The sequence below is a fragment of the Neophocaena asiaeorientalis genome, unplaced genomic scaffold (assembly GCF_003031525.2).
Source record: "Neophocaena asiaeorientalis asiaeorientalis breed wild unplaced genomic scaffold, Neophocaena_asiaeorientalis_V1.1 scaffold346, whole genome shotgun sequence".
NCBI classification, from domain to species: Eukaryota; Metazoa; Chordata; class Mammalia; order Artiodactyla; family Phocoenidae; genus Neophocaena; species Neophocaena asiaeorientalis.
Window position 1 is genome coordinate 1,238,859 of NW_020175400.1, and position 23,169 is coordinate 1,262,027.

Consider the following 23,169-nt stretch of genomic DNA (forward strand, 5'->3'; position numbering starts at 1 on the left):
GACATGACTCTCAACCTGGACACTTTAAAACCTGAGGTGCCTTGTCTAGAAGGAGAAAAAGACTCCACTTCTATTTCACCTCTGTCCCTAGTATTCAGCTCAAACTACACTATGGACTAGAGAGGCTTTTGTTGGCCGTGCTGAGAAAACTAATCACCATTTATTATGTTTCTGTGTGAAAATGTGTTTTTAAGTTTCCAACAACTGATATAACTTTCAAGTTTTAGAATATAAGCTGGTGATAAGATTAAATTGCCTATAGTGACTCCTGGCTTCACATGTGATAACGTCTTGATAGTCCTAAAAACAGTAGTCATAGAGAATATTAACTCCTTCTGAATATTGTTGGCAAAGGAGGCTTTCTAAAGAGTACTTCATGTCATGGTGCTTGTCACAGTATTTAAGTCCCTACGCCCCTTCCCAGTTGGGACGTTTTGCCCCTTCTAGCAGCTCTTGTCCTCCTGAACAACTTGAATCCATCTTCTTATATCCATCACCTACATCTGTGATATTTCTCTTGTAACCCGTTACCAGTTTTTTGGTGCCTGGCTTCTTCCAGTTTACTATTCCATGTGTCTTGTATGTTGGAAACTTCTTCCTCTATCTCTAATTGAGTCTCAGAAGCCGCCATCATGACATGTACCCTGATTTGATGACTGTAGTATTGTTTTGCTTTTAATGGTTTGTAGGAAACCCGGGATGAGTCAGCTGTGTTATGGTTGGATGAAATTCAAGGTGGAATCTGGCAGTCCAACAAAGACACCCAAGAAGCACAGAAGTGTATGTATCAGTTGTTTTATTTCTACTCTGGTGGAAAGTGCGGGTGGCGAGGTGCTCCGTATCTTAGAACTCAGCTTGACCAAGATAGAAAGATGTAGGGGGAACAGTTTGCTAGTAGGTGAATCTAGACACCTTCTAAACTATTCCAGTAACAATTCTCTTCTGGGATAGTTGCCTTAGGAATCTTTGCCATTAATGAAGCAGTGGAGAAAGGCAATGTAGGAAAAACACTGAGTGCCCTTCGTTCCCCTGATGTCGGCTTGTATGGCGTCATCCCCGAATGTGGTGAAACTTACCAGAGTGACCTTGCTGAAGCCAAAAAGAAAAAACTGGCAGCAGGTGAGTTTGGGTAAATAAATATGTGCCCTGAAAGTAAGAACATGAAAATATCACAGGGCAGATGTAGAGCAAAGGGACAAGCTATAGGGAAAGGTACTTCAGAAGTACAGTATTAGGCTTATTTTAAAGACCCAAGGAGATAATATTCCTATTTTTGAAAATATTCTTTTTCTTCCCCTTGAGGGTGGCTATGTTAATAAAAAGGTCAGTTTTCTGAAAACGTTTATCTTTCATAGGGTGTTAGTAGTTCTGATTACCTAAGCCTGTGGATATTTAAAAGTTTATCTGCAAAAAGAGGGGAATAAAGATACGATTTTTCATCCCGTTTCATGGCCCTGTTTTTAAAATTAACTAGAGAGGCTGAATGGCTGTAAGTCTTTTATCACAATAGTTTTCTGACGCACAAGGTCTTACTTAGGTATAGGCTTTGGAAGGAACAGAGGCAGTCAAGGTTGATTTCCCCATTTGGACTTCATAGGTATTTTCTTTTTATACTGTGGATATGAATGAGCTAAATGAGACATTACAAAGTCATAGTTTATTTATTTATTAATTATTTTTTTTTTGTGGTACGCGGGCCTCTCACTGCTGTGGCCTCTCCCGTTGTGGAGCACAGGCTCCAGACGCGCAGGCTCAGCGGCCATGGCTCACAGGCCCAGCCGCTCCGCGGCATGTGGGATCCTCCCGGACCCGGGCACGAACCCGTGTCCCCTGCATCGGCAGGCGGACTCTCAACCACTGCACCACCAGGGAAGCCCCAAAGTCATAATTTAAGAGGGACTTAGGATTGCTCTTTACTCTCATAGACCCAGGGACAGGTTTTGGAATGGTCTCCATTCAGCTTGTTAACCCTTACCACAACAATCCTGTGGTATCAGACGTGTGAATGTGGGGAGTGTGGCTCTGGGTTTCTTTCATCTTTCCTTTATTTTCTGCCAGGAGATTATAACAGCAAGTGGGTGAAGCACTGGGTGAAAGGTGGCTATTATTATTACCACAATCTGAAGACGCTGGAAGGAGGATGGGATGAACCCCCAGACTTTGTGCAAAATTCTATGCAGCTTTCTCGGGAGGAGATCCAGGTAGGTCTCATTTCTTTACAAAAGAAGAAGCTGAGGGAAAGTACCTGTATTTTAGAGGTAATATTACTTAGGAGGAACAGGGCATGTGGTCAGAAGCCCTAGACTAAAATTAAGGCTACATAACAAACTACTTTGGAGTAATTTTTCCAGTGGGAGTGCTTAAGGCCTAAATTAGTAAAACATCTGGATTATAGACTTAAGTCAGATGAATTGTGTGCTTTTTAAAGAAAACTGGATGATCCAGCAAAGAACAAAAAAAGTTGCTCTGACTTCTCATTAAATGCAACTACTCTTACTCTTTCCCAGTGTACATTTTTAATCTCTTTTCTGACTGTTCCACAGATTCCAACTGTACTATGTTAGAATATAACCTGCACTTTCACATAAAGTTAGCATTTTTTCTTATAGCAGCTTTTAAAGTGCTTCTTTCTCATCCCGTGTCTTTGCTTATGCTGTTCACTCTTACTAGAATTTCCTCATTCAGCAGTTCCTGAATACCTCCTATATGTACCAGACCCTCTTCTAAACACTGGAGATATAGTCATGAACGAAACAAAGTTCCTGCTGTCGTGAGATGTCCCTCCCCTGCCATCTACATCTGTCAAAATTTTATCTTTCCAGGCACACCCATCTCAAAGTGTCACCTCCTCTACAACTCTTATTAAAATTCCTTTTCCTTCCCCTCTCCATCTTCATTTCAAGTCCCCCCCCATAGCCTTTGTATTCATTTAGAATTTAACCAACTTGGATTTGTTTCAGTCGTGTGTGTACTTACCTTATGCCCACTGTTAGTTTTTAAGGTGAGGTACTAAGTTTGCAGTCCTTGTATGTAATGGCCTCTTACTTTGTCCTTGACAGGCTGTTGCGCACTTCCAACGTTACCTGGTGCTAAGCTCGTGGTTATCAAACTGGAGTTGTCTAATGTACATGAAAGGAGAGGGAAATATATTGAGGGAAGTTGTTCAGTAGGCTCCTGTGGGTCATGATTAGACACATGATTAATACACACAAAGATTCCTAGAGAGAAGGGACAGTAAAGGACTTTTAAAAACGTTATCTACTTCCATTGGGCAGTTATTCCCAAATCCTGTATAGAAAAAAATGGAATGTTCACATATGTAAAAACTGAAATAGTCCCTTTCTTCAGAACTCACCTATCAGAGGAATGAGTTTCTATCTTGTGTTTATTAAAGTTCTCCTCTGAGGGAAATTATAGTCTCGTACCTTCCCAGTGTTTCATCTTCACTGCTAATGGTTTCACAGGTGATTAAATTTAACTAAGCTCATTGAACTCTCTCTCTGTTGGGCGTTGAGGGGCTATAAAAGATGTATCAGAGTCTCTACTTTCCAGTTATTAACAATATTGTGGTAAAAATAGCAGGCACAGAACTGAGTACTGCAATGTAAGACAGAGAGAAATAGATGCTCTAATAACAGTAAAATAGAGGAAATGTTAAGGAAGCAGTTAATTCTATCCTGGAGAAAGACAGCATAGATAACATTTTAGCAGATGAGAAACAGAGGGAAGTCTATTCTGGACAGAAAGGACAGTGTGGGGAAGGACATCAAGGACTGGAGGAACATGGGCCATTTCAGGGAGGATGAGTGGTCCTTTGACTGGCATGCGAAGTGGAGGAGGCAGAGAAGAGAGGCAAGGACCCGACAGGCCACTTGAAGGAGGCCAGGGTGATCTTCCAGCAGAGTGATTTTTAACTCTTTTTGGGTCGTGTACACCTTTGAGAATCTAACTAACCTCCACAGAGACAGTCCTGCTTAGTGTTTTGTGTATGGACCTAAGATTTTTTTTTTAAATAAATTTATTTTACTTATTTATTTTTGGCTGCATTGGGTCCTCATTGCTGTGCGCAGGCTTTTTCCAGTTGCAGTGAGCGGGGGCTACTCTTCGTTGCAATGCGGTGGCTTCTCTTGAGGAGCATGGCCTCTAGGCACGTGGGCTCAGTAGTTGTGGCTCACAGGCTCTAGAGCACAGCCTCAGTAGTTGTGACGTACAGGCTTAGTTGCTCCAACAGCATGTGGGATCTTCCCGGACTAGGGCTCAAACCTGTGTCCCCTGCATTGGCAGGCGGATTCTTAACCACTGCCTGCGCCACCAGGAAAGCCCTGGGTCTAAGAATTTTTTTTTTTTTTTAACATCTTTATTGGAGTATAATTGCTTTACAATGGTGTGTTAGTTTCTGCTTTATAACAAAGTGAATCAGTTATACATATACATATGTTACCATATCTCTTCCCTCTTGCGTCTCCCTCCCTCCCATCTCTGGGCTTTCTATCCTCTATCCCATTGTTCTATATTTCTGTTTTTGTGCCAGTACCATACTGTCTTGATTACTGTTGCTTTGTAGTATAGTCTGGAGTCAGGCTCCTGGACCTAAGAATTTTAAACAGAGGAGTGATGTTACCTCACTTCAGCATGTTACCTAACCTCCTACCTCCCTGAAAACAAAACAAAACAAAAAACAGTGACCATCAAATTGGTTCTCCCACTCTCCACTTTCCTCCCTTTCAGTGAATCTGGATTTTCACTGAATCCTTCATCATTTTCTTTTCCCAAAAGAAAAGTCTTTTTTCCCAAACTTATCATTTATCTTGTCTCTTGATTTTATTCTCTCCCAGTTCCTTGCAGACCGTGTACTCCACCTCCTCTCATTTTTTGGATTATTCTAATATGTAACCTAGGTCAGTGCTTTCCAGAATTTAGTGCAGTCTTTAACTGCACACGTTGTTGCCCAGGAAAAACAAAATTCAAGGCTCTGATACCAAGGACGGGGAGATCCATGGTATATCCATATACCATGGATATTAGGTGGGTAACCAGGTGTTCTCACTAACCATTCTCACCACTCCTGCCCTCATTCAAGCCAGGTCCTCTCCCACTTGGATTATACGAAAACAGCATCCTAATTCACCCACTCAGGCTAATCTGTCAGCTACTCTGCTAACAGTGCTGCTTTTCTAAAAATAAATCTGATGGCTTTATTCCTGTTTGCAAGTTTTCTGGTTCTCCAGTGCTTGTAGTAACAGTTCAAACACTCTAGGCTACTTCTCAAGACGATTTGTAGTCTGTCCACTCCCTTGCAGGGCCCTCCTCTGTGTCATTCCAGGGGATCTGGGCCTTGGTGTTGTCACCTGTTACTCTGTCTTCTTGTCAGCAATGACCCCAGATCAGCAAGCACACTTCCTGGCACAGCCAGTGTTAGGTAGGTGAAGTAAAAGAAGGTGAAGTTTTTGTTTATGACTTTTTGGGGGGATGTGAGGACAACTTGGCCTTGAAAAATAGATCTGAAGTCTGCATTCCCATTTCTTGGCTAAAGATCTAGTATAGCCTTGGAAAGCCTAAAGCATTAGTTTGTGTGATACTGTGTAAAAATTTGTGTCCATTCTCACCTGTGTTTGTCTTCTCACGTGACCATTGCTTTTTCAGAGTTCCATCTCTGGGGTGACTGCTGCGTATAACCGAGAACAGCTTTGGCTGGCCAACGAAGGCTTGATCACCAAGCTGCAGGCTTGCTTCAGGGGATACTTAGTTCGGCAGGAATTCCGATCCAGGATGAATTTCCTAAAGAAACAAATCCCTGCCATCACCTGCATTCAGGTATTTCAGAGCCTATTATGCAGACAGCAAGTGGGCTTCTAGAGCAGGGGTAATAAAAAGTCAGCTCCTACGATCGAATGTCTGAGTATGTCCTCTGTCTTCTGACCTCTTAGTCTTGTCCTTCTGACAAGCACTTCCGCTCCTACCATTGGAATCAATGTGTGCTCATTGCTGTTTAGTGTGGTGAGTTGTCCAGCTCAGTGGCAGTTCTTCTTGGGCACCTCATTGTCTTCTAAGACTGTTCCTTTGTGTCAGATTTGAATATTGAGAGAAGCAACTGCGATTTTGCTTCAATGACAGGGAAGCACAATGTCACAGAAACAATTCTGGGTTAGGAATTATGGCTCCAGCACTGCCAGGTAGTGGTAAACCTCTTCTCTAAGTTTGTGTCCTCATCTGTAAATGGGGATACTAATATTTATCTTACCTTCCTCACCTGATTTGTTGTAAGGAGCCTATGAGAGCATCTGTGCAGATGCACTTTAAGGTGTGAAGTGCTGTGCTCACATCAGGGAGGTGGAAGTTAGCCAGTGTGCTCTCCTGGTGGAGGTACAGCCCAGGCCCCCCTTCCCCTGTCACTGGTGGACGTGATCCTTTTTAAAGCTGCATCATGAATTGCACTTGGATGGTATCTCAAGACAGAATCTTTTAACTTCCTCTGACCCTTGGGAAATAATGTGTCGCATGTAATGTTTGATGGTTTCAGTCGCAGTGGCGAGGATACAAGCAGAAGAAGGCGTATCAGGACCGCTTAGCTTACCTGCGCTCCCATAAAGATGAAGTTATAAAGGTGTGTAGCCCAGGCAGGGTTTCTCAACGTGGGACGTGAGCATGATATGTGTGGAGATGAAGGGCTCTTCTAATTTCCAGGACCACCTTTTCCTTTTCCACAGATTCAGTCCTTGGCAAGGATGCATCAAGCTAGAAAGCGCTACAGAGATCGCCTACAGTATTTCCGAGACCATGTGAGTACCCTTGGGTAACAAGGACCAGTAGAGTTAGTTTTGCTGTGTTTGTGGTGGACAGAACAACAAAGGAATTTCTTTTTTTTGTTTCTTAGATGAATGACATTATCAAAATACAGGCTTTTATTCGGGCAAACAAAGCTCGTGATGACTACAAGACTCTCAGTGAGTAACTGTGGCTCAGCAGAGGACAGTTGAGGCAGTGGTTGAGAGCCGTCAGGTTCTGAGTATTCTCCACGGATCTCTTTTCTTGTCCTGCAGGCAAGGCTTGGGGGGGCAGGGTGCTGTTTGTGACTTAAGCCCCATTGCTCACCTGTGACTTGATGTCTTGTTGCTTGCTGTATTCGCCTTCCACATAACAACATAGCAATAGCATGACTGGGAACACTGCACTTGGTGGTTGTCTTTGCACATCTCAAAAATAAACAAATACCTTATGTGTGAATAGAGCTTTTTTTTTTTTTTTTTTAAGACAGTGCTGATGTTTTCCATTTTATTGATGCTTCCATTCCTCGTCTGACACATGCTTTCTTTCTGTCAGTCAATGCTGAGGATCCCCCTATGGTTGTGGTCCGAAAATTTGTCCACCTGCTTGACCAAAGTGACCAGGATTTTCAGGAGGAGCTTGATCTTATGAAGATGAGGGAAGAGGTCATTACCCTCATCCGTTCTAACCAGCAGCTGGAGAATGACCTCAATCTCATGGATATCAAAATTGGACTGCTAGTGAAAAATAAAATTACACTACAGGTATGGTCCAGTGCCAGTAAGGGCCTTGGGGTACATTGTCCTGCTTGGTACCCCTGTCTCTCCCTAGGAGACTTGCAGGGAGGGATTAGGAGGCTGGCTTTCTTCTCAGCGAACGCCATACATTTTTTTTTTTTAAGCTAAATAAGAAATCAAGTGATTTAATCACAAAATTTTAAATAGAGAAAAGTAGATAAAAACCATCCCATAATTCCACTACCCTAACAATCATTTTATATCCTACATTTTAATTTAATATAGAGGATAAGATACTTTCCATATGTTAAGTCATCATAAATATTATTTTTAGTGGCAGTGTAATGATTTATCAGGAAATAATCTGAGTTACCTCTTTTTTTCTAGACTATTTGACATTTTCAACTTTTATTATTACGGAATAACACTGCAGTTAATGTTTCAATGTATATGTAGCTTTTATTGTGTTTAAGACTTTGTAAGATAGATTCCTAGAAGTTGGTTTCCTGAATCAATGGACATTTTTATAGATGAGGTTCTTTATAGGAAGATGGAAGTAGGAATGGATTTGATTGATGTACTGAAAATAAGGTACAGTGTAGTGAATCTAAAATATTTAGGGGATCTGCCAGTACAGTAGACCTTCATGAAAGTTTTTAGGTGCTAAAAGACCTTTCCATAATGCCCAGAGTTTCATCTTTGAAAGCTTTTTGATTTATGTATATGTGTTTGTTTATAGGACGTGGTTTCCCACAGTAAAAAACTTACCAAAAAAAATAAGGAACAGTTGTCTGATATGATGATGTTAAATAAACAGAAGGGAGGTCTCAAGGCTTTGAGCAAGGAGAAGAGAGAGAAGTTGGAAGCATATCAACACCTGTTTTATTTACTGCAGGTGAGTGGCTCCTGGAATTAGTATTGTAAAATTTAGTTAATTTACTTTTCTCAAGAAAAGCTTATGCATAGATCTCTGTGAAAGTCCTTCTGATTTCCACTGAGAGATGAGCAAAGGGCATTCTTATTTTTCTTTATTACTCAGGTACTTTCTAATCCTTCAAGCTGAAAAATCTTGAATATTTGTGCCAGCCTTCATGTCATCTAGAAATTACTTATCCCTTGCTTTTGTTTCAGACCAACCCCACCTATCTGGCGAAGCTGATTTTTCAGATGCCCCAGAACAAGTCTACCAAATTCATGGACTCTGTAATCTTCACACTCTACAACTATGCATCCAACCAGCGAGAGGAGTACCTGCTCCTGCGGCTGTTTAAGACAGCACTGCAGGAGGAAATCAAGTACGGACAGATTTCTGCAGGGCATACATGGGACCCCTCCCCACCGTCATAGGTGCTCATAGTTTGAGATTCAGGCCTGCCTGTGCCTTTTCTCAATACTGTGACATGTGTGAGATACTTACTCTAAAGAAGCATTTACCTTTTATAATGTAATAATGTAGATTATGCACTCACACAAACTAATTATACTGAAAATACAAATTAATTATATATTAATTATATATATACTGTATACCAATATGAACTAATAATATATACACAATATAAACTAATATGCTAATTATAAGCTAATATAATAAACACTAATATAAAGTGTCGCTGTTTCTGGGGAGGTGATAGAGATTTGCTAAATTAGTTTTAGGAATATTCTGTATTAAGATAGAATTTTTTAAAAGCTGGTCCAAACGTGAAGATTTCACATCTTTAGCTAATGAAGGACCTGATCATGTTCCTATGATTGAGTTTGCAACAACAACAGGAAGGTGCGGTATTCAGATGAGTGTTGGGGAGTGTTTCTAGAGAAAGAGCTTGTAACCCTTTCCTTCCAACTATCATATTTCTGTTTTTAGGAGATGGGATCTTTAAGTAGGAAGGATCTTTAGGTTGGTAGATTTGTGATTAGTTTGAATTGAATTTGTATTTATGTTTTATAGGTCAAAAGTAGATCAGATTCAAGAAATCGTGACAGGAAATCCTACAGTTATTAAGATGGTTGTAAGTTTCAACCGTGGGGCCAGGGGCCAGAATGCGCTGAGACAGATCTTGGCCCCGGTGGTTAAGGAGATTATGGATGACAAATCTCTCAATATCAAAACTGACCCTGTGGATATTTACAAATCTTGGGTTAATCAGATGGAGTCTCAGACAGGAGAGGCAAGGTATGGTAACCACAACACCTTTTCTTTCATGTTTTTATTATTTTCTCTCTCTCTTTTTTAAGCAGTTAACATTTCTTTGATTTATAAATTAGTAATTGCTTAAATAGGTTTTCCTTAGAAACCCCTTCTTTAAGTAGTTGACTTGGTAATTTATTCACTTATTTAGCAAGTATTTACTGAGTACTTACTAAGTGCCAGACACTGTGTTAGATACACCTACAATAATATGATAACGAATGAGACATACAGTAATGAATGAAGAAGACATGCTCCCTGCCCTCTGTTCATAGTTTATTGCGTGGGAGAGATGACACACAGGTACATAGAAATAAAGTTGCAAACTGAGGGGAGTTTCGTGATGTTTTGTAGGGAACTGTAATGGAGAATTCAAAAGGGAGCTAACTTAGAGGGGTTAGGGAGAGCCTCCCTGAGAAGGTGAACCATCACATGGTGGAGGCCTGAAGGGTACAGTGGGGCCAGCTTTGCTAAGAGCTAGGTGCAGAGTCTTCATGTCTGGATGCTGTCAGGTGGAAGGAGCTTGGGAGAGTCTAGGACCTGGAAGGACACTGGGCACCAGCAGAGATGCAGTTGGATGAGAAGACTCGCACAGATCTGAGTGAGATCACTGTGTTTCATTAAAGGGAAGAGGAGCTGGTGTGGGCGAATGATGAGCTGCCCTGGAATACTGAGAGTTGGACTAACTAAATTAACATAATCCAGGAGAGTTCTGTGCCAGGGCGGTAGTTTTCACCATCAGCGTTAACACATCCAAAGGAAAAATGTGTCAGTAGAATATGGGAAATGCTGGGAAAATACAGTTCAGAGGGCCAAAAGGTTTAAAATATTTTTATCCAGCTTGGGTGAGGACAGGGGAGGAGTAGCTCTCCATATGATTGCTACTCAGAGTTTGATCTGTGGGCCAGTAACTGTAGATCATCAGTGTTGCTAAACACACTGTTTAGTTCAGCTGACATTTTTTTCCATAGCAAGACTTTCTCAATGAAGGAAGTATCCATTCTGAAGTTGATTACATTCTGGCTCAAGCTCCTTATCCTGTCTTGGACTGATTGGTAGAATGGTCTACATGTTGAGTAATGCTGCTTTCCACGTACCTGGACACCAGGCAAAGGGGGACGTTACCCTGGATAGAGAACAGAACATTCTGCTCACTCCTACAAAGGGCTTATCCCCTATTGGGAATCGTGTGGAAACCAACCCTGATTGGTTCTCTGCTTTGTGTCAGCCTGTCACCCAAGAGTCAGATCGTTGCTGGGTGTGATGGAAAATCCATTTTTGTTTTGACCTGCACCAGGCCCAAATCCTGGAATATGGTCAGCCAACTGCAGTAGTTGACTGGGAAGGTTTGACTGAAGCTCAGGGCATCCCTAGATGGGAGCCCCACGGACACAGGCTCAAGGGTACTAAGATACTTCCTCTGCCGGTCCATGAGTTGGTCATTTTTAGATCAAAATTCCAGTAGGTATTTCAAGATTTTTTCTTGTAGGTGCCTATCAGAAACGTGTCTTATTTTGCTTTTCATAAAATGGAAATTGATTTTAACACATTTTTTAAAATATGGATAACTGGGAGGTGTAGTGGTATGTGGTGGGAGCCCATGCAGCATGTAAGCATCACGGATCCTTGAGCTTCAGCCACGAAACTCATAGCAAACTGGGACGTTGTCCCTCTTGGCAGTGTTCACCTCTAAAATCTTTGAAATTTAATATTCTGTTTTCTGACTACACCCATTTAGTTTAACACATTCTCTTTGCTCATTGCTACCTTTTTAAAAATGTCATATACGTATACAGTTATATTTTACTGATATAAAAGATGTAAAGTACATAACTTACAAAATATAAATGCCGTTATAAATTCAATACAGCCAATTGTTTCAGACAGAATGCTTTTGTTAATTTTTGCTGAATCTTTGTGTTCATAGTCTACCAGTGTTTGTAATTCAGCTACCATATGACGAATGGAGTTGTGTCCTTATTTGCTGGTATTAGTTTCCTATTGCTCCTGGGATGAATTACCACAAACTTGATGGCTTAAAACAACAGAAATTTATTTTCTCACAGTTTTGGAGGCCAGAAATCTGAAATTGGTATTAAAGGGGTGAAATCAGGTGTCAGCAAGGCTGTGTTCCCTCCAGAGGCTCTAGTGGAAAATCCATTCCCTGCCTCTTCAGCTTCTGGTGGCTGTTGGCATTCCTGGCCTTGTGGTTGTATCACTCCAGTCTCTGCCTGCCCTCCCCCGTCACCACATTGCCTCCTCTTCTGTGTGCACCAAATCTCCCTCCGCCTCTCTCTTATTAGGACGTTTGTGATTGGATTTAGGCCACCAAGATAATCATTACTGCTTTTTGACCTCATTGAAAGTACCACACTGGGACCCCTGCAATTCATTTTTGTCTTTCAGCTCCCTCCTGTCCTTGTTTCCTTCTTGATTAAGCCTAGGCCCAGTGTTCTAGCACATCTGCTATTCTCTTGTCAGTTCCTTCTGACTCAGGGCCTTCTCCTGAATGATCTCGTCAGCTCCTCTGGCTTCAGTTCCTATATGTAACTGTCAGCTCCCTCACCAGTACCTAAAGGGTCACCATGTCCCATTGATTGTGTCTCCTTAATATCTCTCAGATCTGTCTCCTTGGTCCCCACTGCTTGCATCCTTGTTCATGCCCTCATCATATTTTTGGGGGCTGGGCCATGCCACGTGGCATGCAAGATCCTAGTTCCCCAACCAGGGATCGAACCCACGCCCCCTGCAGTGTAAGCACAGAGTCCTAACCACCTGACCACCAGGGAAGTCCCATGCTCTCATCATTTCTTGATCAGGCTGTAGCACTAGTCTTCTAGCTCTTTCATCTGTGACTGTCCATCTTTAGTTCATTTCTCATGGTGGATCAGAGCAATCCTCCTCAAAATTCAGATCTGTCTCTTAATAGCTCCTGTGGCTTCTAGGAAAGTCCAGACTTCTTAGCATCATATACAGGGCCCCCCATAATCTGGCCCCTGTTTACTCTTCCACCCTCATTTCTCCTTCCTCTTCCCTTTCTTTGCATTTGATCTTCCTTCCCAGAAGACGCTTCTTCTCCCTTTTTCCTGAGTTCATATGTCCCTTCCTTATGGAAGTCTTCCTTGATTCCTCCAGTCTGAATCGAAGCCTCTTCTCTGCGGCACTGTAGCACTTCTGGTCAGCTGCTTCTTTGTAGTGCAGTGTGTTTACAGATACTTATTTGTGTGTCTCTTCCACCAGACTGTGAGAGACTCGAGAAGCTTTCATGTCTCCAATACCTTTTATCCCAAGTGCCTGGCACATAGTTCAAGGCACCCAATTCACAGTTGAAAACCTGAGCCCCAATTCTGGCCCCACCATTTACCAGCTCTACGAGCACAACAAAATTATCTACTCTCTCTGGGTCTTTCTGTTTATGAAAGACACAGTCTCGCCTCAGGCTGTTCCTGGCTGTTGGTCTAACATACATGGGGATAATTTCTGCTTTCCCAGCAAACTACCCTATGATGTGACCCCAGAGCAGGCTCTGGCTCATGAAGAAGTCAGGACACGGTTAGACAACTCCATCAGGAACATGCGGGCCGTGACGGACAAGTTCCTGTCAGCCATCATCAGCTCTGTGGACAAAATCCCGTGAGTGCTGTCAGCTGTGACCCCCTGTTGAGCCCAGAATTAGTGGCCTTCTGCTCCCCGGCCCTTCTCACTACGTTTTGTCCACCCCACAGTTACGGGATGCGCTTCATTGCCAAAGTGCTGAAGGACTCATTACATGAGAAGTTCCCTGATGCTGGTGAAGATGAGCTGCTGAAGGTGAGACTGAAAGCTGGCACATTCTTGCCCTACCAATAATAGCCCTTTGAGGAAAAAGTTCTAAGACTAGGCCTGACCTTAGACTTTCATTAAGGACCTTAACCTAGATTTTGTCAGTAGCTTGCCGTTGATTGTGAGATTTTGAAAGTGTTTGTAAATAGTAAATCATACCTCTTTTAGTTCCTATATAGTTCCTGTGTTGTTTGAATGGCACACAGACCTCAAACAAGTAGAGAAGATGGATTTTCCTGTCTTGAGATACATTTCTTTGAGTCCTATCTTTTCGCTGAAGAATTGCTCCCTCTGCTGCTGGCCAGGTGAATGGTAGCAAGCACAGTTGTTTCCACTAAGGCTGTTGCTGATAATTCTTTCTTGCTCAGCTATGCTCCCTCCTTTTTTTTTTTCCTTCTTCTTCTTCTTTTTTTTAATCTGAATGCTTTTTTCTTCTCTCCTAGTTCTGTGCTTTCCTACAGTGAGGCCTCGATTCTAGACTTTCTGTTCAGGTGAATTAATTTTATTTTTTTCTGAATGAAACTCCAGGGGAAATGCTGTGACTGTCCTTGAATTCTTCTGTGGAAGAGATGTGTGTTGAGTGACTTTAATTTCAGAGGCATGAACTTGTGCACCTTTGAAGTCTTCAGCATGAGGATGATGGGGGTTGGACAGGTTATGCTCTGCTAATTAGGTCGTGTTCAAGGATTTATTTTAGCTATGTTCATTAGCTTCTTAAAATGAAAGCCCATCTGCCTGAAAATGAAAAGTGCATGTGGTTGACAGCAGCCTTATTTGCTGCCATGGTATGTGAACAAAGGATGCCCTAAAATGCTCAGTAACAGGCTTTAAGTCTATCATTTTTACCTTCTGAATCTGCTCTTTCATTGTCGTGATTTTCAGTTCTGTTCTCATTTTCTTTTTTTCTGCATCCAGCCAAGGGCTGTTTGGTCATTTTAGTTTCAGGCCTTGAGGGAAAGTGTGTGTGTGTGTGTGTGTGTGTGTGTGTGTGTGTAGTGTTTAATTTTTTCTCACAGGACCACATTTTCTGGTTTTCTTGGCTAGCAAAGTCATTTATGGCTTACTTGGTGGAATGGTTTTTAACACCCATTTCTTTTTCCTCTGTTCCCAGATTATTGGTAACTTGCTTTACTATCGATACATGAATCCAGCCATTGTTGCTCCTGATGCCTTTGACATCATCGACCTGTCAGCAGGAGGCCAGCTTACCACAGACCAACGCCGAAATCTTGGCTCCATTGCAAAGATGCTTCAGCATGCAGCTTCCAATAAGATGTTTCTGGGAGATAATGCTCACTTAAGCATCATTAACGAATATCTTTCCCAGTCCTACCAGAAATTCAGGTAAGGGGAAAGGGACAAGGTACTTGAAAGATTCTGTGGGCGTGTTTCTAACTCTGAAGGTAAAGACAAGATTAAATACCACACCCAGCATTCCCTGGACTGCAGTGTTGTATACATCTCATGTGCTCAGAGCCCTAGGGGATGATGAAGAGGATGTTTGAGCTATTAAAATGTATTCCCATGAAATAGACTGTACTTCACTTAGAAACAATGGTCTACGTTAGGCACGTGTTACTTTGTAACCAGAGAAGAATTGGAGAGTGCTTTTAATATTTGTAAATTAAACATTCAGTTGAGAGTTCGAGTTCGGGACATTGTCTTAGAAAGTTGGTTCTGCTAACAACGCAGGTGTTTGAGAACTGTTTTAAATTATGGTTGAACAGTTCTTGTGGGTAGAACTAAAACGAAGTGGAAAGAGAACCAACGTCCCAAGGCCGTCAAGCACAACGAACGTGCAGCAGTTTCTCTAGAATTAACTGTCTTGACTGGCTTCTTTTGAACTCACTGCCCCAGAGGTTTGTGGGATGTCCTTCATCAACTTCTCACACATGTGTCACTTGTTGGGGCCTGGCTCCTGTGTTTATTTTCAGACGGTTTTTCCAAACTGCTTGTGATGTCCCAGAGCTTCAGGATAAATTTAATGTGGATGAGTACTCTGATTTAGTGACCCTCACCAAACCTGTGATCTACATTTCCATTGGTGAAATCATCAACACCCACACTGTAAGTATTTTTCTTTAATGATTTAATTTCATTGCTCTGTCTTAATTGCCTTCTCTGGCTGCTGCCTGCTATCTCTGGAAGCCAGAGATCTCAGTTTGATCTTACTGACATCACATCTGCCTTGTTGTTTATCTTCCTTTGCTTATTGTCCTTAACTTTCTTGAAGTGATCCCCAGGCCACCTGCATCAGAATCATCTGGGCTGGTGATTAAAAATGAAGTTTCCTGAACCCCACCACAGGCCAGCTGAATCAAAATCCCCATGGCTGGGCTTCAGAATCTCCATTGTGACCCCTGACATAGTGACTTGATAAAATACTGTTTTTATTGGTCCTTTTTTTTTACCCTGGCCCTCTGTCTTACTTTTCTAACATGATCCAGAATACCAGCTTTTTCCCCTGTGTCACCTTTGAGTGATTTTCCCTTGGGTACTTCCTCCCCCCTCCCCAATTTTTTATAATTCATCCCCCCTTGGGGGCATATAGAACAGGAAATAAGGAAATAAAATGAAATTTCAGGGATTGTCATTTCTGACTACGTCACCTGGGGTAATAGCTTATTAAGGCTTTGCCGAATACCCCTAAAATAATGATAATGTTGATCTGATGCACTTTTTTTCTGAATTAAAAGATATTATATACTGGAAACTTTAAGTAAAAGTATGAATGTGAGTCATTTGAACTGGTTGTAGGGAATATTGATGACTTGGATATTGAAGTCTGTGAGTTTCCTTGTTCTTTCTTATATAGGGTACGTTTAAATCCTTTATATCTGTAAGGTTGAGAGAATACCAGTATTTCCTCTTCATATGTCGTAACATATGTCATTCATCACGGGCCAATGTGTTGCTTTATATATCATATTGTTTATTTGGGTTAGTTTGTTGAGGATTGGTTTTTCAGTTCTTTGAATATGGGAGTTTTGTTATCTAACCTCTTTTGCGCTGTTAGGCATTGTGGATGGGGATGGGGGCTAGTGGGTTGAGTGTGTAAATGGAATTGATCCCTGGATGTTGGATGCAGCTCCTGTTAGATCACCAGGATGCCATTGCCCCGGAGCACAATGATCCAATCCATGAGCTGCTGGATGACCTTGGCGATGTGCCCACCATCGAGTCCCTAATAGGTAAAGTTCTGACTTAACTGCCCAGAAGCTGAGAGAGGAGATTGGCAGGAGTGCTGTAATTGTCACCTTCTCTGTTTCTACACTGTTCAAGCTCTGAATACACATCAGGGAAGAAAACAGATGTGATCCCTATCTGTTAGGAACTGAAGTCCAGTGGAAGAGATCATTTTAAATGCATAGATACATATAATCATGTAACTAGAAATTTATAAATCCTATAAAGGAAATGAGCAGAGTGTTTTTTTTAATATTTATTTATTTGGTTGCACTGGGTCTTAATTGTGGCAGGCAGGCTCCTCAGTTGCGGCAGGCGGGCTCAGTTGTGGCAGGTGGGCTCCTCAGTTGTGGCATGCGAACTCTCAGTTGCAGCATGTATGTGGGATCTAGTTCCCTGACCAGGGATCAAACCTGGGCCCCCTGCATTGGGAGTGTGGAATGTCAACACTGTGCCACCAGGGAAGTTCCTGAACAGAGTATTTTGAGAGAGAAATGTTACAGCGTTGAAATGATTTCTCAAACATTTGTTAAGTTATTTTATTATGGATCCTTTGCCTTTATCATTTGGCATAATATTTTATTTCTCAGTAAAAGGTGTCCTCACCACAGTGTACATATAGGCTTATTCAACTACCTTCTTAAACTTGCATTATCTTTTACTTGAATTATTATCTGCTCTCCAATGTCTCCTCTGTTTACGGTATTGATTCTTTCTACCCTCCCAAAACTTTAGGAGAAGGCTCTGGCAATTTAAATGACCCAAATAAGGAGGCACTCGCTAAGACAGAAGTGTCCCTCACACTGACCAACAAGTTTGATGTGCCTGGAGATGAGAATGCAGAAATGGACGCTCGGACCATCTTACTGAAGTGAGTATTGGAAGGAGGAGGAATGGAGTAAGTGTAGCCCAGTGATCCCTTCTGTCCCTTGGTCTTGGTGAATGAGTCCTCTTGTTCATCCCTAAAATGATCATCTCAGCCATTTAAGCCTCATACATTTCCAGTCACCTCATGTATTATACTTGACACAGGGCTTACTTGCCTTATTTGCTAATAAGATGCTGAAATGAATTTGTAGCTTGGAAATCCTAACCTTGGTACTCACTCTGTCATAACTGTGTAAGTAAGCCTGGGACTTTGCGTACCTTGCATTAGGGCTGCCCAGTGGGACTCTGTGAGGTAGTGTTTGCTCTGCTCCTGTTGAGGTCCATTCGAAGGAAGCAGGACACCTGCTAATGTTTAAATGCTTTGCACACCTCCTTTTAGTACAAAACGTTTGATTGTGGATGTCATCCGGTTCCAGCCGGGAGAGACCTTGACTGAAATCCTAGAAACACCAGCCACCAGTGAACAGGTAAAGTTTGGGGGTTTACCAGGTACCACAGTAAGATGCATAGGTGCTCCTGTGATAGGCACGTGACAAGGCTGAGGAGGTGGGACATAGGTGGCGAGAGGTGGTCACTGGAAGGTGGGCCTGGATGTGGTGGCATTTAGGGCTTATTGAGAAAGTTGTTGGTTCCTAAATCCAGAGGTGGTTGTTTCTAGGGCACAAAGCTCACTGGCACTTACATGCAGTCTGTGTGTGTGCTTTAATTTAACCTGAGGCAGAATCAGTGAGTCTGCCCAGTAATTTATTGAATACTATATAGTTAGAATTTTGTTAAGTGCCTTGGTAGATAGGAGAAAAGAATAGAATGTGGCTCTTAAGTTCCGTGAACTTAGTTGGAGACGTGTGACATATGCCCCTGAAACAGTTAGAAAACCACTGAAAATTCACTATGGTTTTGGCCCTAAAAATGCTAGAAATTAAAGCAAGAGTCCAGTGAGGAGCAAAGCATCAGGGAGGTATGGGACTTGAACCAAGCTTACAAAGAACATGCATGTACGACAAGAGGGACGTTCTAGACCGGGGAGTCCCCGTGAACAGAGGCACAAGGGAGGGCAGAGCATGATGTGACCAGACCTGCATATCTGGAATGAAGGTGTGGGTGAGGGTGAGTAGTGAGAAATTAAACGTGAGGACAAATTATGTAGAACCCAAAACTTAGGAATTTTGCACCAGAGAGATAGGAGTATAGGGCCTTTGTAACCTTTGGGACCATTTGATATTGATTAATTTTGCAGTGCTGTCAGAGCAGATGGTAGTTGAGTCACCTGTGTGTGTGACAGGGTTCCAGGTCCAATTGGGTGAGGGGTGGCACGGCAGTGGGGAGGGACGGATGGGTCATGTTTAAGCCTTCTGTTTCATGTTTATAAAATGAGAAAAGTAAGTCATTCGTTTTCAATTTTTTGAGCATGGGAATCCTTTTCATTAAGTAACAATGTATTTGGAAGCCCAACATATAAAAGAGGTAAAATTGGAGCTACTCTGGCAGCCCCAGGGATGGGCCCTTGGAAGCCCACCCTCCAGGACTCGTGGCATCCCTGGGAAACCCTTAAGGCTGCAGGGAGGACTATTTGAAAACCAGTTTTAAATGAATTGTCAGCTTTTAGATGCTATGACTAATTACTCATTAGTTGTGTGTGATGGGCAGGAAAAGAGACATAACCAGTAACTGCAACTGGTTTAACTTGGAAGGAAGTTTGAAGTAGGGAAGAAGGAACTGGTCTTTACTGAGAATCTGCTATTAGTTTGGTGCTTTCACCTGTGTTCTTTCCTGTAATCCTTGCACTATCCCTATGAGGTGAGTCTTTTCATCCTCCTTTCACAGATGACAAAACTAAGACCCCTAGAGGTTAAATAACTCACCCAAGATCATTCACTTGTAGTGGCAGAACCAAACTTGAATCAGGTTCTGTCTGACTCCAGTTTATGCTCTTTGCGTTATCTGATGAAGAGTAGTTTTGACATTAGAAGAAAAGGGAATGTTGGGAAAGGAATTGCACCAGTTCGGGAAAAATTACAAGTCTGAACTACAAACCTTTCCAAATGTAAACATCCCTAGTAAAAAACAGTTCAAAATATGGTACCAGAGCCTTAGCCATATGCTGGGATCTATCAGCATAGAGGTGATCATTGAAGTTTTGAGAGAGAACATTTACAAAGAAATGACCATGGGACACTTGGAGGTACCAGCTGCATGCTTAGGGCAAGGAAAAAGTGCAGAGAAGATGATCAAGGCAACAACTAAGAAAAAGCACTGGATTGGGGATGGGCGGAATGGTAACGAGAATTGGTGAGAGAAGCCAGACTGCGAGGAAAGTGCTGAAAGACTGCAACAGCAAGTGTGGATCGTTTGTTGTGTGGGAACATAACAGACAAACGTTGGTTGGTGACTAGGAGACAGAGCAGATATGAGAAGGGTCTCTTTACTGGCGTTTGCAGCATGTTTGAAAGAGGGAAGGCTTGAGCGTGATTCAGCTGGGACGAGGTAGCAAAAAGGATGAGCAAGAATTTACTGACCACTGGTGTTGCATTGGTGTGGTTATAACGTTCATCAAGCCGGGTTTCAAATAAAATTAAATGATTTCCATGTCCCCAGTGTGATAGGGAAAAAACGAGGGGTTTTGTACCCAGTGGAGTCCAATCTCCTGTCCAGGAAAGAAGCCCTAAGAAGCCAACATCTGACTTCATAGATGTTTCTCTTCTAGATGAAGAGAGCTGCCTCTGCTTCATGCAGTTTCTTTGTCAGTTGTCGGGTGGGGGTAAGTTTGTTCCCCTCTATTTCTGGAATAGAGTTGTTTGTTTGTTTTAACTATTTATTTATTTATTTGCTTGCTTGTGTCGGGTCTTAGTTGTGGCAGGCGGGCTCCTTAGTTGTGGCATGCAGGCTCCTTTGCTGCATGCATAAACTGGAGTCAGACAGTTATGGCATGTGAACTCCTAGTTGCGGCATGCACATGGGGTCTAGTTCCCTGACCAGGGATCGAACCCAGGCCCCCTGCATTGGGAGCACGGCGTCTTATCCACTGCGCCACCAGGGAAGTCCCCCAGAATAGAGTTTGAGAGCTTTATAAATTCAAGTGTGGTTCAGTGTGGAGACTTTGCCACGAACTTCTTTTTCTTACTGTAGGAAGCAGAACACCAGAGGGCCATGCAGAGACGTGCTATCCGTGACGCCAAAACTCCTGACAAGATGAAAAAGTCAAAATCTGCAAAGGAAGACAGCAACCTCACTCTTCAGGAGAAGAAGGAGAAGATCCAGTCAGGCTTGAAGAAGCTAACAGAGCTTGGCACCGTGGACCCAAAGAACAGATACCAGGAACTGATCAACGACATTGCCAGGGTACGGCATTTGGGGGACAGTGATGGCCTGGCCACGTTTAAAGCTGTCTCAGAGGCTTGTGAGGAGACAGTAGCTGTTCCGGTGACAACGTACCTTCAGTTCAATGTACCTTCAGGAGAGGAGATTAGAGTCCTCTCCTCTGGGGAATCGTTTCTGACTCTTCCAATATGAGGTCCTAGCCTGCCCTTCGATGGCTTACTCCATGGCCTAAATTAAATTAGTAGGGAGAAAACCTTAATTAGAGCTTCCTATGTCTCAGTTTGTCTTTGGCCTTAAAGATCTTTTTAATGATTACTGTGAAATATAAATTAACATCAAGTTGATCATCAAATCCTTGATTTGTGTGAATCTTCTCAAGTAAGGGGCTCTGGCGCAGGCTGAGAAGTTTAGGCATTCTCTGCTGTCGCCCTAAAATCACACCATGCACAACTGCAAGCTTGGTAATTGTTATATTAAAGTTATCTTTTTCTCCCTCTCCTGACAACATATTTAAGAGGTTTAAACCAGCTTTGCAAATCAATTATGAGAATGTGGAGGTCTGTAAAAGTAACACATTTCCCTGCCTCATTAAATAGAAAGGGGGAAAAAAATTGATGAGATCCGAATTTCTTTGCTAATTTTTGAACATAAAATTGCTAACATTTTTAGATTCCACATATAAGCAATATCATATGATGTTTGCTTTTCTATGTCTGACTTACTTCACTTAGTATGATGGTCTCTAAGTCCATCCATGTTGCTGCAGGTGGCATTATTTCGTTCTTTTTTATGGGTGAGTGGTGTTCCATTGTATGTATGTGCCACATCTTTTTATCCACTCCTCTGTTGATGGACATCTGGGTTGCTTCCATGTCCTGTCTATTGTAGATGGTGCTGCAGTGAACATTGGGGTGCACGTGTCTTTTTGAATTATGGTTTTCTCCAGATATATGGGCAAAAATCTTTAAAAAATTTCGAGATGAGTAAGAAAAAAAGAATTGCTGTCTATTAAAAATGTGTGGTCAAGCAAGGCAAAGTTAAGCGCTGCTGGGTTCTAGTGTTAATGATTCAAGAAGCACACGATATTATTTTTGTAATTTTAATAATTATGTCTCAGGATATTCGGAATCAGCGGAGATACCGACAGAGGAGAAAGGCTGAACTGGTGAAACTGCAGCAGACGTACGCTGCTCTGAACTCTAAGGCCACCTTTTATGGAGAGCAGGTGGACTACTATAAAAGCTACATCAAAACCTGCTTGGATAACTTAGCCAGCAAGGGCAAGTGAGTATTTTATTTTGAAGAGTCAATGTCAGGGGAAAAAGAAGTAGAGGCAACTGAAGTGACATAGGAAAATTTTATTTACAACACACTGGATCTATTTATTGCAATAGTCCTTTATTTTTCTTCTAATTGTTTGTGTAATTTCCTAGTCCCATTTGTTATGGTATGATGTAAATAAATAATGTGTGGAGGATTTCAAGGATGCCTATTTCTAAGCATCCTGTGTTCCAAAATATCTTCTTGGCTCTAGAAATTAAAGAATCTGGGAAAGGGATCATTTAGTGGCCCCCAAACCAGGTTGGGCCTCAAAAATCACTTAAGGAACATCATAAACAATTCGATTCCCTGGCCTCTACACCTCCTGGACACAGGCTCCCAGACCTTGATTTTTTTTCAGCTGCCAAGGAAGATCTGATGCAGCCTCCTTGTTGCTGGCCACAAACCATTCAGCCTGCCCATTTTTTGGGAGGGAAATTGAAAATCCAGAGAGGTGAAGTGATTAAGCACAGGTTCTGCTTATTAGAAGGATTAGTTTATTATTTACCCCACACTTTTCATTTTGAAACCCCAGAAAGTTTCAGTGAATAGAACAATGAACACCCATATACCTTTCACCTAGATTCACTTGTACTTAACATTTTGCCACATCAGCTTCCCCTCTCTATAGCTTGCTTACTCTTGTGTCTGTGCTTTTCCTCTCCCTCCCTGAAGGCTTCATGGAGTAAGACAGGGCTGTTGTGAAGTGGTAAAAATCAGGTCCACCTAACCCATCTTGCAGAGTTGGTGCCTGTGTCCTTTTGAAATGTCCCCATCATTCTTTGGGCACTTCTTGACTTTGTGGCACAAGATGTTTCTGGTTCAATTTGTGCTTTTCCCTCCCTGGGCTTGGAATTAGCTATTTCTCCAAGCATCCCTGGTTCCTTTTTTTTTTTTTTTTTTTTTTTTTTTGGACCCGGGGCCCCCCCTCTTTTTGGCCCCCCC

General features: G+C 42.2%; 1 protein-coding gene across 1 annotated transcript in view; it reads left to right on the top strand.

Moving 5' to 3' along the window:
• Positions 1 to 23,169, top strand: part of IQGAP1 (IQ motif containing GTPase activating protein 1) — a 100,295-nt gene that overhangs the window by 67,388 nt on the left and 9,738 nt on the right. The window contains exons 16-35 of the mRNA XM_024766470.1: positions 690 to 780; positions 952 to 1,119; positions 2,059 to 2,201; positions 5,644 to 5,814; positions 6,521 to 6,604; positions 6,708 to 6,779; positions 6,875 to 6,944; positions 7,321 to 7,529; positions 8,242 to 8,397; positions 8,634 to 8,797; positions 9,451 to 9,675; positions 13,183 to 13,323; positions 13,416 to 13,500; positions 14,624 to 14,856; positions 15,447 to 15,579; positions 16,601 to 16,703; positions 17,434 to 17,569; positions 17,966 to 18,053; positions 20,713 to 20,925; positions 22,022 to 22,188. Of these exons, the coding sequence (XP_024622238.1) occupies positions 690 to 780; positions 952 to 1,119; positions 2,059 to 2,201; positions 5,644 to 5,814; positions 6,521 to 6,604; positions 6,708 to 6,779; positions 6,875 to 6,944; positions 7,321 to 7,529; positions 8,242 to 8,397; positions 8,634 to 8,797; positions 9,451 to 9,675; positions 13,183 to 13,323; positions 13,416 to 13,500; positions 14,624 to 14,856; positions 15,447 to 15,579; positions 16,601 to 16,703; positions 17,434 to 17,569; positions 17,966 to 18,053; positions 20,713 to 20,925; positions 22,022 to 22,188 (2,852 nt within the window). The remainder of the gene's footprint in view (positions 1 to 689; positions 781 to 951; positions 1,120 to 2,058; positions 2,202 to 5,643; positions 5,815 to 6,520; positions 6,605 to 6,707; positions 6,780 to 6,874; positions 6,945 to 7,320; positions 7,530 to 8,241; positions 8,398 to 8,633; positions 8,798 to 9,450; positions 9,676 to 13,182; positions 13,324 to 13,415; positions 13,501 to 14,623; positions 14,857 to 15,446; positions 15,580 to 16,600; positions 16,704 to 17,433; positions 17,570 to 17,965; positions 18,054 to 20,712; positions 20,926 to 22,021; positions 22,189 to 23,169) is intronic.